Below are 15,578 nucleotides of genomic sequence, written 5' to 3' on the forward strand. Positions count from 1 at the left end.
TGGTAACCCAACTATATCAATACTTATGCTAATATACATGTAAACAGGAGTCAGATACTATCTATTTCTAGAGTTAATGGTAACCCAACTATATCAATATTTATGGTAATGTACATGTAAACAGGAGTATACTATCTATTTCTAGAGTTAATGGTGATCAGTGAACAGCTAAACAATATTCATCTAAACAATATTCATTTTAGCAGCAGTGTAGGTGTGGGGGGGGTGTGTATGAATGTGTGTGACACTGAAGGTGTGTGTGTCTGAGTGGGTAGAGACCTGTGAATGGGCATGGAGTCAGTGTGGATAGTCTGTGGGACAGGGAGAGCAGTAGTTGTTAGCCATTTAACAGTCTTATGGCCAGGGGATAGAAGATGTTTAGGAGTCTGTTGGTCTGAGCCGTGATGCATGTCTCAGGTGGCTGGAGTCTTTGGCAATTTTTCCGGGCAACCAAGAAAGACATTTTGAAAGATAGCTGCAGTTCAATTTATTCTGGAGCTTGTGTCTGAATTTTTATGGAGTTTGCATATTTCTTTGTGTAAGAATAATTGCTAGAAAGTTTAGAAGTTGAAACCTGAACACATTTAAACTGATAAGAGGATGCCCTGAATTGAGGATTCATGGTCTTCAGATTAGGAGGCAGAATTCCTGGAGATATATGAAAGACTTGGACTAAAAACAAAGCAGAGTCCTATATCATCCACTTCCTGTACAGTGGTGTCCTATATCATCAACTTCCTGTACAGTGGTGCCCTATATCATCTACTTCCGATACAGTGGTGTCCTATATCATCTACTTCCTGTACAGTGGTGCCCTATATCATCTACTTCCGATACAGTGGTGTCCTATATCATCTACTTCCTGTACAGTGGTGTCCTATATCATCAACTTCCTGTACAGTGGTGTCCTATATCATCAACTTCCTGTACAGTGGTGTCCTATATCATCAACTTCCTGTACAGTGGTGTCCTATATCATCTACTTCCTGTACAGTGGTGTCCTATATCATCAACTTCCTGTACAGTGGTGTCCTATATCATCAACTTCCTGTACAGTGGTGTCCTATATCATCTACCTCCTGTACAGTGGTGCCCTATATCATCTACTTCCTGTACAGTGGTGTCCTATATCATCTACTTCCTATACGCGTAAATGTTTTGCTCCATGAAGTAATCCAGAAATGTGTACGCCACCATCTTGTCTATTTCAAGTCATTGAGACATTCTGTAGCTAACCTACTCCAACATGTGTGGAGAGGGGCCTTGGCAAAACATAAAGGGAAAGGACTTGAATCACTAAGGTACTAAATTCATGATTTTAATTGACAGAATACAAGGCTGCTGAGGTGTGGGCCAATGGTGTCTTTCTAACAGCTTCCAGCAACAAATACAAGCTGCAATTCCAACCGAGTCAGTCAGAAAATGGTGAGTGAAAAACTAACAAAATAGGAGAACATCCTAATAGTCTACGAGGCTACGCCTCCCTGTGCTTCTCTATCATCTGGATAGAGTGTAGACTTCTAAATGTGTCAATCAGCGGAGTGTGGTGGGAGGAGCTATAGGAGGACGGGCTCATTGTAATGGCTGGAATGGAATTAACGGAACCGTATCAAACATATGGAAACCACATGTTTGATTCAGTTCCATTTTTTCCATTCCAGCCATTACAATGTGCCTGTCCTCCTATAGCTCCTCACTCCAGCCTCCACTGGTGTCAATGGATTATGCACTAATGTAAAATAACTGGTTAAGCAAAAGCACAATCTGAGAAGACATTGACTGTAGAAAGGATTCATCAAATCCAGGTGTTAATTAAACGTGCAAGTCATTGGACTGTACTTATTTATGCTAACAATGAATTGAATATTACTCTGTTTTGCTTGTCAGATTTGACCATTGGCATACACGAAGATGAGTACAGATGAGGCAGCAATGACAGGCAGGAATGACAGGCCCGAGGGAAATCAGAAAGGAAGTGGTGAGTGAATAACCATTTCACACTGTAGGTGTAGCCTACTGTGGTCTTAGGCAGGGTTTCTCAAACTGGGTCCTGGGGCCCCCTCTGGGTGCACGTTTGGTTTGTGCCCACTAGCACTACACAGCTGTTTCAAATAACCATAGCTTGATGATGAGGTGGTTATTTGTATCAGCTCTGTAGTGCTAAAACAAAAAGTGCACCCAGTGCTGGGGCTCCAGGACCGAGTTTGAGAACACTCTGGTCTGAGAACAGCCTGGTCTGAGAACACCCTGGTCTGAGGACACCCGGGTCTGAGAACAGCCTGGTCTGAGGATACCCTGGTCTGAGAACAGCCTGGTTTGAGAACACCCTGGTCTGAGAACAGCCTGGTCTAAAGACAATCTGGTCTGAGAACAGCCTGGTCTAAGGACAATCTGGTCTGATGACGCTTTTCCCACGTCAGGAAGAAGAATGAAGTGTGTGCAAACATTGACATCCATGTTTGGTTTTGATCTGGAGGGGGTGGTAGCATCTAACAGTTGGATTTTATTATGACTGGCAGCTCCTCCTACCCAACACTCTGGATGTCTGAACAGTCGATCAAAGTAGGCAGTGAATTGTAATGTAATTAAGGTAAACTATGTCATTGAATAATGTCTTGTACTATTATAATTTTCATTTTATTTATTTAACTCGGCAAATCAGTTAAGAACAAATTCTTGTTTACAATGACGGCCTACACCGGCCAAACCTGGAAGACGCTGGGTCAATTGTGCCATGTCTGGGTCGCTGGGTCAATTCAACCATCTCTTCCCTGGCGTACATGATCTCTGACAGAGGGGCTCAACCATCTCTTCCCTGGTGTACATGATCTCTGACAGAGGGGCTCAACCATCTCTTCCCTGGCCTACATGATCTCTGACAGAGGGGCTCAACCATCTCTTCCCTGGCGTACATGATCTCTGACAGAGGGGCTCAACCATCTCTTCCCTGGTGTACATGATCTCTGACAGAGGGGCTCAACCATCTCTTCCCTGGCCTACATGATCTCTGACAGAGGGGCTCAACCATCTCTTCCCTGGCGTACATGATCTCTGACAGAGGGGCTCAACCATCTCTTCCCTGGCGTACATGATCTCTGACAGAGGGGCTCAACCATCTCTTCCCTGGCGTACATGATCTCTGACAGAGGGGCTCAACCATCTCTTCCCTGGTGTACATGATCTCTGACAGAGGGGCTCAACCATCTCTTCCCTGGTGTACATGATCTCTGACAGAGGGGCTCAACCATCTCTTCCCTGGCGTACATGATCTCTGACAGAGGGGCTCAACCATCTCTTCCCTGGCGTACATGATCTCTGACAGAGGGGCTCAACCATCTCTTCCCTGGCGTACATGATCTCTGACAGAGGGGCTCAACCATCTCTTCCCTGGCGTACATGATCTCTGACAGAGGAGCTCAACCATCTCTTCCCTGGCGTACATGATCTCTGACAGAGGAGCTCAACCATCTCTTCCCTGGTGTACATGATCTCTGACAGAGGGGCTCAACCATCTCTTCCCTCGCATACATGATCTCTGACAGAGGGGCTCAACCATCATTTTCCCTGGCGTACATGATGTCTTTGACGACAGTGAAGAGGGTCTGCCTGTCTCTTAGGTCTACTCCACTCTCCTTGCTCCACAGCCACCTCCACACTGCCTGGAGTAAGTGAAAGGTGCAGAGGCTAAGTTTGGCCCCTGGAAATACCCTCCCTAATGCTCCCCTCTCTGTCTTGCTGCCATCTGTAATGATGAGGCAAGGACCAGGCTGACTTCTCCCTGCAAAGGCCTCCTCCCTCCGTATGTCCTTAGACAGTTTAAGGCCCTCAAAGATTGTGGCCTCATCGTCAGACGGAGTCAGGATGACCCCAAGGAGGAGACCGCCAGCACAGCTGTGGCTAAGGGGAAGAAAAACAGCAGTTTTCTCTGTCTGTGTTCCCAGAGGAATCAGTGAAGCAGAGCTCCCCACTGTGTCTGGTCTGATGGACACGCTTCATCAGCGGGGGGAGCAGATATCCACCAGAAGGGTTCCTTCAGAAGATTTCTCAACCTTGGCGTATATCTCGCCGCACCTACGATTACACTCCTCAACCTGGGGCTGAGAGCACTCCTCAACCTGGGGCTGAGAGCACTCCTCAACCTGGGGCTGAGAGCACTCCTCAACCTGGGGCTGAGAGCACTCCTCAACCTGGGGCTGAGAGCACTCCTCAACCTGGGGCTGAGAGCACTCCTCAACATGGGGCTGAGAGCACTCCTCAACCTGGGGCTGAGAGCACTCCTCAACCTGGGGCTGAGAGCACTCCTCAACCTGGGGCTGAGAGCACTCCTCAACCTGGGGCTGAGAGCACTCCTCAACCTGGGGCTGAGAGCACTCCTCAACCTGGGGCTGAGAGCACTCCTCAACATGGGGCTGAGAGCACTCCTCAACCTGGGGCTGAGAGCACTCCTCAACCTGCCTCTCTAGGGCTGAGAGCACTCCTCAACCTGCCTCTCTGTGGCTGAGAGCACTCCTCAACCTGCCTCTCTAGGGCTGAGAGTACTCCTCAACCTGCCTCTCTAGGGCTGAGAGCACTCCTCAACCTGCCCCTCTAGGGCTGAGAGCACTCCTCAACCTGCCTCTCTAGGGCTGAGAGCACTCCTCAACCTGGGGCTGAGAGCACTCCTCAACCTGCCTCTCTGGGGCTGAGAGCACTCCTCAACCTGCCTCTCTAGGGCTGAGAGCACTCCTCAACCTGCCTCTCTGGGGCTGAGAGCACTCCTCAACCTGCCTCTCTAGGGCTGAGAGCACTCCTCAACCTGCCTCTCTAGGGCTGAGAGCACTCCTCAACCTGCCTCTCTAGGGCTGAGAGCACTCCTCAACCTGCCTCTCTAGGGCTGAGAGCACTCCTCAACCTGCCTGTCTGGGGCTGAGAGCACTCTTCAACCTGCCTCTCTAGGGCTGAGAGCACTCCTCAACCTGCCTCTCTAGGGCTGAGAGCACTCCTCAACCTGCCTCTCTAGGGCCGAGAGCACTCCTCAACCTGGGGCTGAGAGCACTCCTCAACCTGCCTCTCTAGGGCTGAGAGCACTCCTCAACCTGCCTCTCTAGGGCCGAGAGCACTCCTCAACCTGGGGCTGAGAGCACTCCTCAACCTGCCTCTCTAGGGCTGAGAGCACTCCTCAACCTGCCTCTCTAGGGCTGAGAGCACTCCTCAACCTGCCTCTCTAGGGCTGAGAGCACTCCTCAACCTGCCTCTCTAGGGCTGAGAGCACTCCTCAACCTGCCTCTCTGGGGCTGAGAGCACTCCTCAACCTGCCCCTCTAGGGCTGAGAGCACTCCTCAACCTGCCTCTCTGGGGCTGAGAGCACTCCTCAACCTGCCCCTCTAGGGCTGAGAGCACTCCTCAACCTGCCTCTCTGGGGCTGAGAGCACTCCTCAACCTGCCTCTCTAGGGCTGAGAGCACTCCTCAACCTGCCTCTCTAGGGCTGAGAGCACTCCTCAACCTGCCCCTCTAGGGCTGAGAGCACTCCTCAACCTGCCTCTCTAGGGCTGAGAACACTTCTCAACCTGCCTCTCTAGGGCTGAGAACACTCCTCAACCTGCCTCTCTAGGGCTGAGAACACTCCTCAACCTGCCTCTCTAGGGCTGAGAGCACTCCTCAACCTGGGGCTGAGAGCACTCCTCAACCTGCCTCTCTCGGGCTGAGAGCACTCCTCAACCTGCCTGTCTGGGGCTGAGAACACTCCTCAACCTGCCTCTCTGGGGCTGAGAACACTCCTCAACCTGCCTGTCTGGGGCTGAGAACACTCCTCAACCTGCCTCTCTAGGGCTGAGAGCACTCCTCAACCTGCCCCTCTAGGGCTGAGAGCACTCCTCAACCTGCCTCTCTAGGGCTGAGAGCACTCCGCAACCTGCCTGTCTGGGGCTGAGAGCACTCCTCAACCTGGGGCTGAGAGCACTCCTCAACCTGCCTCTCTGGGGCTGAGAGCACTCCTCAACCTGCCTCTCTAGGGCTGAGAGCACTCCTCAACCTGCCTCTCTAGGGCTGAGAACACTCCTCAACCTGCCTCTCTAGGGCTGAGAACACTCCTCAACCTGCCCCTCTAGGGCTGAGAGCACTCCTCAACCTGCCTCTCTAGGGCTGAGAGCACTCCTCAACCTGCCTCTCTAGGGCTGAGAGCATCTCAGGCCCATTCTGTTCCACATACTTCTTCCTGAACACTTTGTGGTACAATCTGTGCAAAAGCTAAAAGATGTGTCCACAACGTCCTACATCTGTTTACTAGTAATACTAGAACACTGACCACAACATCCTACATCTGTTCACTAGTAATACTAGAACACTGACCACAACGTCCTACATCTGTTCACTAGTAATACTAGAACACTGACCACAACATCCTACATCTGTTCACTAGTAATACTAGAACACTGACCACAACGTCCTACATCTGTTCACTAGTAATACTAGAACACTGACCACAACGTCCTACATCTGTTCACTAGTAATACTAGAACACTGACCACAACGTCCTACATCTGTTCACTAGTAAAACTAGAACACTGACCACAACATCCTACATCTGTTCACTAGTAATACTAGAACACTGACCACAACATCCTACATCTGTTCACTAGTAAAACTAGAACACTGTCCACAACATCCTACATCTGTTCACTAGTAATACTAGAACACTGACCACAACGTCCTACATCTGTTCACTAGTAATACTAGAACACTGACCACAACGTCCTACATCTGTTCACTAGTAATACTAGAACACTGACCACAACGTCCTACATCTGTTCACTAGTAAAACTAGAACACTGACCACAACATCCTACATCTGTTCACTAGTAATACTAGAACACTGTCCACAACATCCTACATCTGTTCACTAGTAATACTAGAACACTGACCACAACGTCCTACATCTGTTCACTAGTAATACTAGAACACTGACCACAACGTCCTACATCTGTTCACTAGTAAAACTAGAACACTGACCACAACATCCTACATCTGTTCACTAGTAATACTAGAACACTGTCCACAACATCCTACATCTGTTCACTAGTAAAACTAGAACACTGACCACAACATCCTACATCTGTTCACTAGTAATACTAGAACACTGACCACAACATCCTACATCTGTTCACTAGTAATACTAGAACACTGACCACAACATCCTACATCTGTTCACTAGTAATACTAGAACACTGACCACAACATCCTACATCTGTTCACTAGTACACTGACCACAATGCAAAAGGAAATGCTCCTAATCATCACAACACAAGCCTGTCCTGAATTCTAAAAATATCACCAAGTTTCTTAGGCACTTTGTTAAATCATATGAATTTACCTATAGCCGAACTGGAGGTCTGGACAGAGGGATCTGTTTGCAGAGGTGAAGATGTAGTCCTCTCTGTACTCTATCTGCAGGTCGTTCTTCGGGACCGTCAGTGCAGATGAGGGGGGAGTGCCAGATGTCAAAGAGTTGGGTCAGTGTCTCTATGGCTTTGGCCCCCACATCCCTGTGCCTGAGGGCGTCTGCCACAAACAATATTCTGGAAGATATGGGTGTTTTTGCTCCTGGGACCAACCAGCCACACACAAAACTGTGTCAAAATGAGTGGATTGGATTAACTGGATTAACAAACAGGCTTATTAGACAGAATCTCTGACCCACCTGCTCAATCTTCCGGTCTTGTCGGCACATGTCATCAGGGTACAGGTCATCTTTGCCTTGCAGATGTTCTTGGACAGTCTTCTGTCATTGGCTGTTTGGGATTTGACAGCCACATTGTGTTGACACCTATAATGAGCCTGAACAAAATAGATGGAGTTTATTCTTCTCATGTCTATAAAACAGCAAACTATTTACAGGGATAGTGTAGGAGACAATATATACCAAGAGACTAAACAAACAAACAAATCCTGAGAGAGAGAGAGAGAGAGAATCACTGGGTGTGGCCCCAACAGTGTTGCTGATTTGGCCTTACCTTAAAAAGCACACGCTGTCCTTTACTTGGTTTTGTGACAGCGACCCTTCAAGTGACTCCTGACTTTTGTGTCTTCTTTAGCCACTCGTTAAACTGACTTACTCCTTCGATGGCCATTCAAAAGGATACCTCCAAAGCACAGTGGTCCATTTGTGTGAGCCTCTCCTCGTAGGAATAGACATGGTACTCGTACCCAGGAGGTAACCAACTCTTTGAATTTAAAAATAAATGTTGTCAACAGTTATATTAATTGACATAACTACAGTGGTGGAAAAAGTACTCAATTGTCATACTTGAGTAAAAGTAAAGATACCTTAATAGAAAATGACTCAAGTAAAAGTGAAAGTCACCCAGTAAAATACTACTTCAGTAAAAGTATACTTTAGTGTCAAAAGTAAATGGAATTGCTAAAATGTACTTAAGCATCAAAAGTAAAAATATAAACCATTTCAAATTCCTTATATTAAGCAAACCAGACGGCACAATTACATTTTTTATTGACAGATAGCCAGGGGCACACTCCAACACTCAGACATCATTTACAAATAAAGAATTTGTGTTTAGTGAGTCCGCCAGATCAGAGGCAGTCGCCAGATCAGAGGCAGTCGAGATGACCAGGGATGTTCTCTTGATAAGTGTGAATTGGAGTACTTCTGGGTGTCGGGGAAAATGTATGGAGTAAAAACGACAATCTTTTCTTTAGGAATGTAGTGAAGTAAAAGTAAAAGTTGTCAAAAATATAAATAGTATATACCCAAAAAGAACTTAAGTAATAATTTAAAGTATTTTTACCTAAGTACTTTACACCACTGCATAACTACATAGGTCACAAAAAAAATGTATGAGCATACCAGCTAACAACTAGTTTTTTAATCATGAAGCATTGACGAGGCGTTTGTTAGCAACAGTAACTGGAACTTTTTGAAGGCATCCAATCACCACTCTCATGCTGTTGACCAATGACTCGGACTTATGATATTGGAATACGCCCCTAAGATAAACGGGGCGTGGTTTCGGCTAACCTCATTTAAGTCAGACATTTACGTATGAATAACCGCATTAGCACATGTGAGCAAGCTTAAATTGCTATAATTTGTGAAGCAGTATATATTGGCGTCATAAAGGGTTAGAATATTTAATTATGTGTAAAAAAAAACGTTGAGAGTTTAAGTTTTAAAAGCTAGACCCAGCCTGATCAGAGGATATAATGAGCTCAATTAATAAAAACTCAAAATGACATGACGGTTATCTTACTCTTCAGACTAGGAGGCAGAATTTCTGGAAGAATATTAAAGTTTTAGACTAAACCCCCCCCCAAAAAATGAAATATGTTGAAGACAATCAGTGACTAGCACAAAATATTTGCCTGGCTACCCACACTCCTTTCTCTGGCCAAATGCTACACCACGTCCATGGACATTAGTTTCTTCTCTGCACCCTTCACCGAACGTGAACACATTCGGGCCCGTCTGAGACAGAATTAGAACACTCCTGGGTAAAGCAGCGGTTTAAAAATTTGTCCTTGGCTTTGATATTCTGACTGGTTAGAGACGATCCAATCGCTGATTACTTTATTTTGTATAACGCCCTTCCTGCCCTCGTCACCACAAACTACTTCAATGATAGCAGTCTCAGATCAAATATAAACGCAGCATGCAACAATTTCAAAGTTCATATAAGGAAATCAGTCAATTGAAATACATTCATTAGGCCCTAATCTATGATTTTCACATGACTGGGAATACAGATATGCATCTGTTGGATACTTAGGGGCGTGGATCAGAAAACCAGACAGTATCATGTATGACCATCATTTACCTCATGCAGCGCGATACATCTCCTTCACATAGAGTTGATCAGGCTGTTGATTGTGGAATGTTGTCCCGCTCCTTTTCAATGGCCTTGCGACGTTTTGGATATTGGCGAGAACTGGAACACGCTGGTGTACACGTCGATCCAGAGCATCCCAAACATGCTCAATGCATGACATGTCAGGTGAGTATGCAGGCCATGGAAGAACTGGGACATTTTGAGCTTCCAGGAATTGTGTACAGATCCTTGCGACATGGGGCTATGGATTATCATGCTGAAACATGAGGTGATGGAAGCGGATGACTGGCACGACAATGGGCCTCAGGATCTCATCACGGTATCTCTGTGCATTCAAATTGCCATCGATAAAATGCAATTGTGTTTGTTTCTATAGCTTATGCCTGACCATATCATAACCCCACTGCCACCGCGGGGCATTCTGTTCACAACGTTGACATCAGAAAACCACTCGCTCACATGATAAAAGAGTTTATAAGGTTTAAATATAAATGATTAAATAATTCTACCCGGAAAGTTAATCATTAGGGATTAGAGGTCATGTAGCATGGATAAGGAGTAATTAAAAATATTAAACATACATCCAACTAGGTTAGACTGGGAGAGAGAGAAATGTGTGTCTGCTTAAGAAAACACCTAGAAACAATTAAACTATGGTTGAACCGACCTGGCTATAACTCTGGGAATGTACGATAGGACAGGGAACACCCCTCCAGGTTTCCTCTATCTGGGGGGGACTTGAACTTTCAGCTGGGTAGTGAGAAACTGTGGTGAGAATTGTAGAGAAGAAGATAGCGCTCCTAATGCTAGTGTGTATGTGTGTGCGTAGGTTAGAAGTATGTTATAAAAGGAACATCTTTGTATATGAACGGTAGAGCTCTCGTGAATAAAACTGGGTTTGACTAATTGTGAACTGGGAATTCTGTCTGTTTCATTTAAACCAGAACTGTACACACTCTGGGTTGCAGACAGACTAGGATAATTTAAATGTATGTAAATTGATCACAAAATTCTTTATCACCCCACGACGCCTGTCATCTGCCCAGCACAGTAGAAATCGGGATTCATCCGTGAAGAGCACACTTCTCCCGAGTGCCAGTGGCCATCGAAGGTGAGCATTTGTCCACTGAAGTCTGGTACGACGCCAAACTGCAGTCAGGCCAAGACCCTGGTGAGGACGACGAGCTTGCAGAATTGATTCCCTGAGACAGTTTCTGACAGTTTGTGTAGAACTTCTTTGGTTGTGCAAAACCACAGTTTCATCAACTGTCCAGGTGGCTGATCTCAGACAATCCTGCAGGTGAAGAAGCCGTATGTGGAGGTCCTGGGCAGGCGTGGTTACACATGGTCTGCGGTTGTGAGGCTGGTTCGACGTACTGCCAAATTCTCTACAATGACTTTGGAGGTGGTTTATGGTAGAGAAATTAACATTCAATTGTCAGGCAACAGCTCTGGTGGGGATTTCTGCAGTCAGCATTCCAATTGCTTGCTCCCTAAAAACTTGAGACATCTGTGGCATTGTGTTGTGTGACAAATCTTCACATTTTGGAGTGGCTTTTTATTGTCCCCAGCACAAGGTGCACCTGTGTAATGATCATGCTGTTTAACCAGTTTCTTGATATGCCACACCTGTCAGGTGGATGGATTATCTTGGCAAAGGAGAAATGCTGACTAACAGGGATGCAAACAAATTTGTGCACAACATTTGAGAGAAATAAGCTTTTTCTGCATATGGAAAATGTCTGGGATCTTTTATTTCAGCTCATGAAACATGGGACCAACACTTTACATGTTGCATTTATAATTTTGTTCAGTGTAGGTTGAGTAGTCAGGCTAGCAAAATGTACCTTTGTAGAAGCAGTGGCTTATATATCCAGTCTTGGCTGTACAGTGTGCCATGGACATAATGTTGTTGTGTGCGAACAGGAACCTATGCCCATAAATGGTCAGCTCTGCTATTGACAATCAGCGATGCCTGTTGACCTTGTATAACATCTTGACAATACAAAGGCTCTTTAGAGGAAGATGAGTTTTCTCTGGCTTCAATCACACAGGTGCAGGACACAGCGTTGCCAGTAATGCAGTACTACGGGGAATCCATGGCAACGCTGTTGCTATGGAGACTTTGAGAGCTATAGTAAAAAGAAAAAAACATCCTGTCGACATACCACAGGTTGGTGGCACCTTAATTGGGGAAGACTGGCTCGTGGTAATGGCTGGAGTTCAATAAGTGGAATGATGTCAAATACATCAAAGCCATGTGTTTGATGTCATTCCATTCGCTCCGTTCCAGCCATTATAATGAGCCGTCCTCCCCTCGGCAGCCTCCAATGCAACATACTGTACATACACTCTGAGCCGACCTGTAGAATTTCACGTGAATGAAAGACATTATATAGAGCCTTTATATAAGACAGAAGTGTGCCCTTTATGTTCAGTGTATTGACGTGTCGGAGCAAGACATTCTTTGGGAGGTATTTCAAGGTAGGAGGTGGGAGCTGGGACTTTAAAAGTTGTATTTATTATTCCAACAAAAAAGATGAATCTCACTATGAAAATTATTCATAAACTATGCACTTTTTCTTGTTTCCATGAAACACGTAAGTATTTCCTCTTCTTGAGCAAAAAGTAAACAAGCAAGTGTGCTGATGCCTACAGTTTCAATTACAGCGCAGATTTTAATTATGTTATGTCTTATGTTGCTATCAATAACCAATCAATTATTTTAAATTGTGAAAATAATTGCCCAGAAGGGGGCAATCTTTCTCTTTTTAGACTTGGTTGAGTTGAGCCGTCCCACAGAAAATAACTGTCTGCTTAATTGATTCCACATTGACAGCGTACATTACTAGGCAACATTCCAATATATTTTATTAGAACAATTTTGATGAGACTGTGTTTAGTATTGTACCTCCTCCTGCCCAACCAGTTCAGTTTTCAAATCTACAACTGTTGAGTAAATTCCTCTCCTAACATACATTAAGCCTGAAAATATGCATTAGTCTATTCACACTGAGTATACCAAATGTTAGAGAGACGTTCCTAATATTGTGTTGCACCTCTTTGGCCCTCAGAATTTGTCAGGGCATGGACTCTGCAAGGTGTCGAAAGCGTTCCATGGGGATGTTGACTCCAATGCTTCCCACAGTTGTGTCAAGTTGGCAAGATGGCCTTTGGATGGTGAACCATTTTTGATACACGGGAAACTGTGAAAAACCCAGCAGCGTTGCAGTTCTTGACAGACTCAAACTGGTGGACCTGGCACCTACTACCATACCCTGTTCAAAGACACTTAAATATTTTGTCTTGCTCATTCACCCTCTGAATGGCACACAACACCAATACATGTGTTAATTGTCTCAAAGCTTAAGAATCCTTCTTTAACCCGTCTCCTCCCCTTCATCTACACTGATTCAAGTGGATTTAACAAGTTACATCAATAAGGGATCATAGATTTCACCTGGTCAGTCTATGTCATGGAAGAGCAGGTGTTCCTAATGTTTTGTACACTCAGTGTATAATGTGTATAAACCATGAGCACTCAAACCCCGGTCCAGCGACTGTCAAGTCAACACCGTAACAAACAAATTAGAGGTTGGAAACCCTTGACGAGGTCGCTAGGTGTTTGGTTAAGGTTGCTACATCCCCCCCTTCCTCCGGGAGGGAGAAAATGTCCCCACGCTTCTCTGCACTTAGTCCTTCACATGTACATGGCCTCATTGGTGCCATCCCACTTATGACACCAATGCATCAAATCCGGGGGGTAGACTTAAACCCTGGTCCAGCGACTGTCAAGCCAACACCTTAAACGTTACGCCCAGAGGTCCGAACCTCTTGACCAGGTTGCTAGGTGTTGGCTTAAGGTCTGTACAATATTAAGTACAAAAAAGGAAAAGGGGGATACCTCATCAGTTGCACAACTGAATGCATTATATTATTTATAGTAAATGTATAAATGAGCTCATAGTTTCTCATGGTGTCTAATGCAGTTCCATGAGCACAACACTTGTTTGGTATGAATTCAGTCATGCATTCGGTCATGTATTCAGTCATGTACTCAGTCATGTATTCAGTCATGTATTAAGTAATGTATTCAGTCATGTATTAAGTAATGTATTCAGTCATGCATTCAGTCATGAATTCAGTCATGTATTAAGTAATGTTTAAAAACAGAGCCCCTAGTCATCATTTTGTAATTTTCATATTTGTAACATTCCAGTATTACAAAAAAATAAGTAGACCTAGGAATGTCTTTGGGAATTAATATGTGAGTGGGATATATGAGCTCTAGTGTGGATCATAAATCTAATAATCTATTTATGAATAGCTGTAGGCAAGCCAGGTTCGGAAAAGGCAAAGCTAGGCCTGCACGTCCCGCCATTTCCCTCTTTCAGCCAGGTAAACCTGACGTCACATCAGCACAGAAACGTAGGTTGTCCTGTGGGTTTTCCCATCAACTCCAAAAGTACGGCTGCCCTAGCTAACAAGGAAGTCCCTCCTTCAGTTACGACTTATTGGTTACAACCCAACGGGTACGGGACACATTGTATTCTCATTGGTTTATTTGGTTGTCAATTTAGCAGCTCTAGTTGGTTTGAGTCAGGTGAAAGTCGTACGGTACTCAGCGGAGAAAAAGTTGTTTCGTTTAGAAATGAAACGTTTGTCAACATCTTAAATTATAAATGTTGAATAATAAGATTTACAACTTCAACATCACCAGGTAAACAGCAGCAATGAAGAGTCTCAAGTACCGACTGAAAAAGCATGAAGTTACGCTCACAGTAAGTTGAATCAGAACTTTTTGTGAATTACACTTTCATTTTTAGTAAAGTACAGTGTAGCCTGCTATATCGGATTCAACTGATCGCTCAAATGATATCAGCCAAGTTTTCCTGTTACAAAGTTTCCAGCTTCCCAAACAAAAGCCTAACAACCCATGCTAATCAGGGTTTGGCTACATCAAGCCCGTTTGTCACAATCATGTTGTTAATCATTGTCTTATTGACAAATTCTTAAAACAAAAGTTGCCAATTGAAGCATGTTCGTTTATCCAACTGTTCGTGGGCAGGGGAGTGGGGATTTGAGAAAGGATGTTGGAACATACACCCACGACACAAGCGCCCAATAGCGCCAAATGTTCTCCCTATGGAGGGCATGGTGTCGTGTGTAAATCTGTGCAACAAAGTTAGCATTGTTTAGAATCTATCAGTCGGCACTTCAGAGCCATTGCGCCTCAGAAATATCGATCAATGTCCTCTCGAACCGCATTTATTGTTTTATTGCGTCATTGGCTTGTAGGCGCCTGTTATAGACAAGGCAAGTTGAGACAACTGCAAGATGCAGATGGCACCGACTGTACAGAGTGCGAGAACCTTTCATAGGCAACATTACAATATCTGTCAGGGGACTGTCGTGCCTTTACGTGTTCTAGGGCGACACAATTCCACACGGATGTTATGTCATATCTGCCTATGTGTGCACTCTAAAAGACACTCAAAAATGTATGTATGTATTATTTATATATATATATATATATATATATATATATACACACACACAAACATGTGTTAAATACTGTATGTGCTTTATAGTAGCCTAATGTTGACTATACCAATAATATTTAGTAGTTTTACAGGTTAGGCCAGTAGGCCCACTATTTATTTGTGGAAGTGGCTGTATGTTACGTTAATATTTAGTTGTTTTACAGGTTAGGCCAGTAGGCCCACTACTTATTTGTGGAAGTGGCTGTATGTTACGTT

The 15,578-nt window shown here is 44.8% G+C and overlaps 1 protein-coding gene across 1 annotated transcript in view; it reads left to right on the forward strand.

Annotated features, from left to right (window-relative positions):
• The first annotated feature begins 14,380 nt into the window (after positions 1-14,380).
• LOC129854565 (uveal autoantigen with coiled-coil domains and ankyrin repeats protein-like) overlaps positions 14,381-15,578 on the forward strand; it is an 88,367-nt gene continuing 87,169 nt past the window's right edge. Inside the window, exon 1 of the mRNA XM_055921779.1 lies at positions 14,381-14,600. Within this exon, the coding sequence (XP_055777754.1) occupies positions 14,553-14,600 (48 nt within the window). The 5' untranslated portion in view covers positions 14,381-14,552. The remainder of the gene's footprint in view (positions 14,601-15,578) is intronic.

The sequence above is a fragment of the Salvelinus fontinalis genome, chromosome 4, assembly GCF_029448725.1.
Source record: "Salvelinus fontinalis isolate EN_2023a chromosome 4, ASM2944872v1, whole genome shotgun sequence".
In the NCBI taxonomy this organism is placed as follows: Eukaryota; Metazoa; Chordata; class Actinopteri; order Salmoniformes; family Salmonidae; genus Salvelinus; species Salvelinus fontinalis.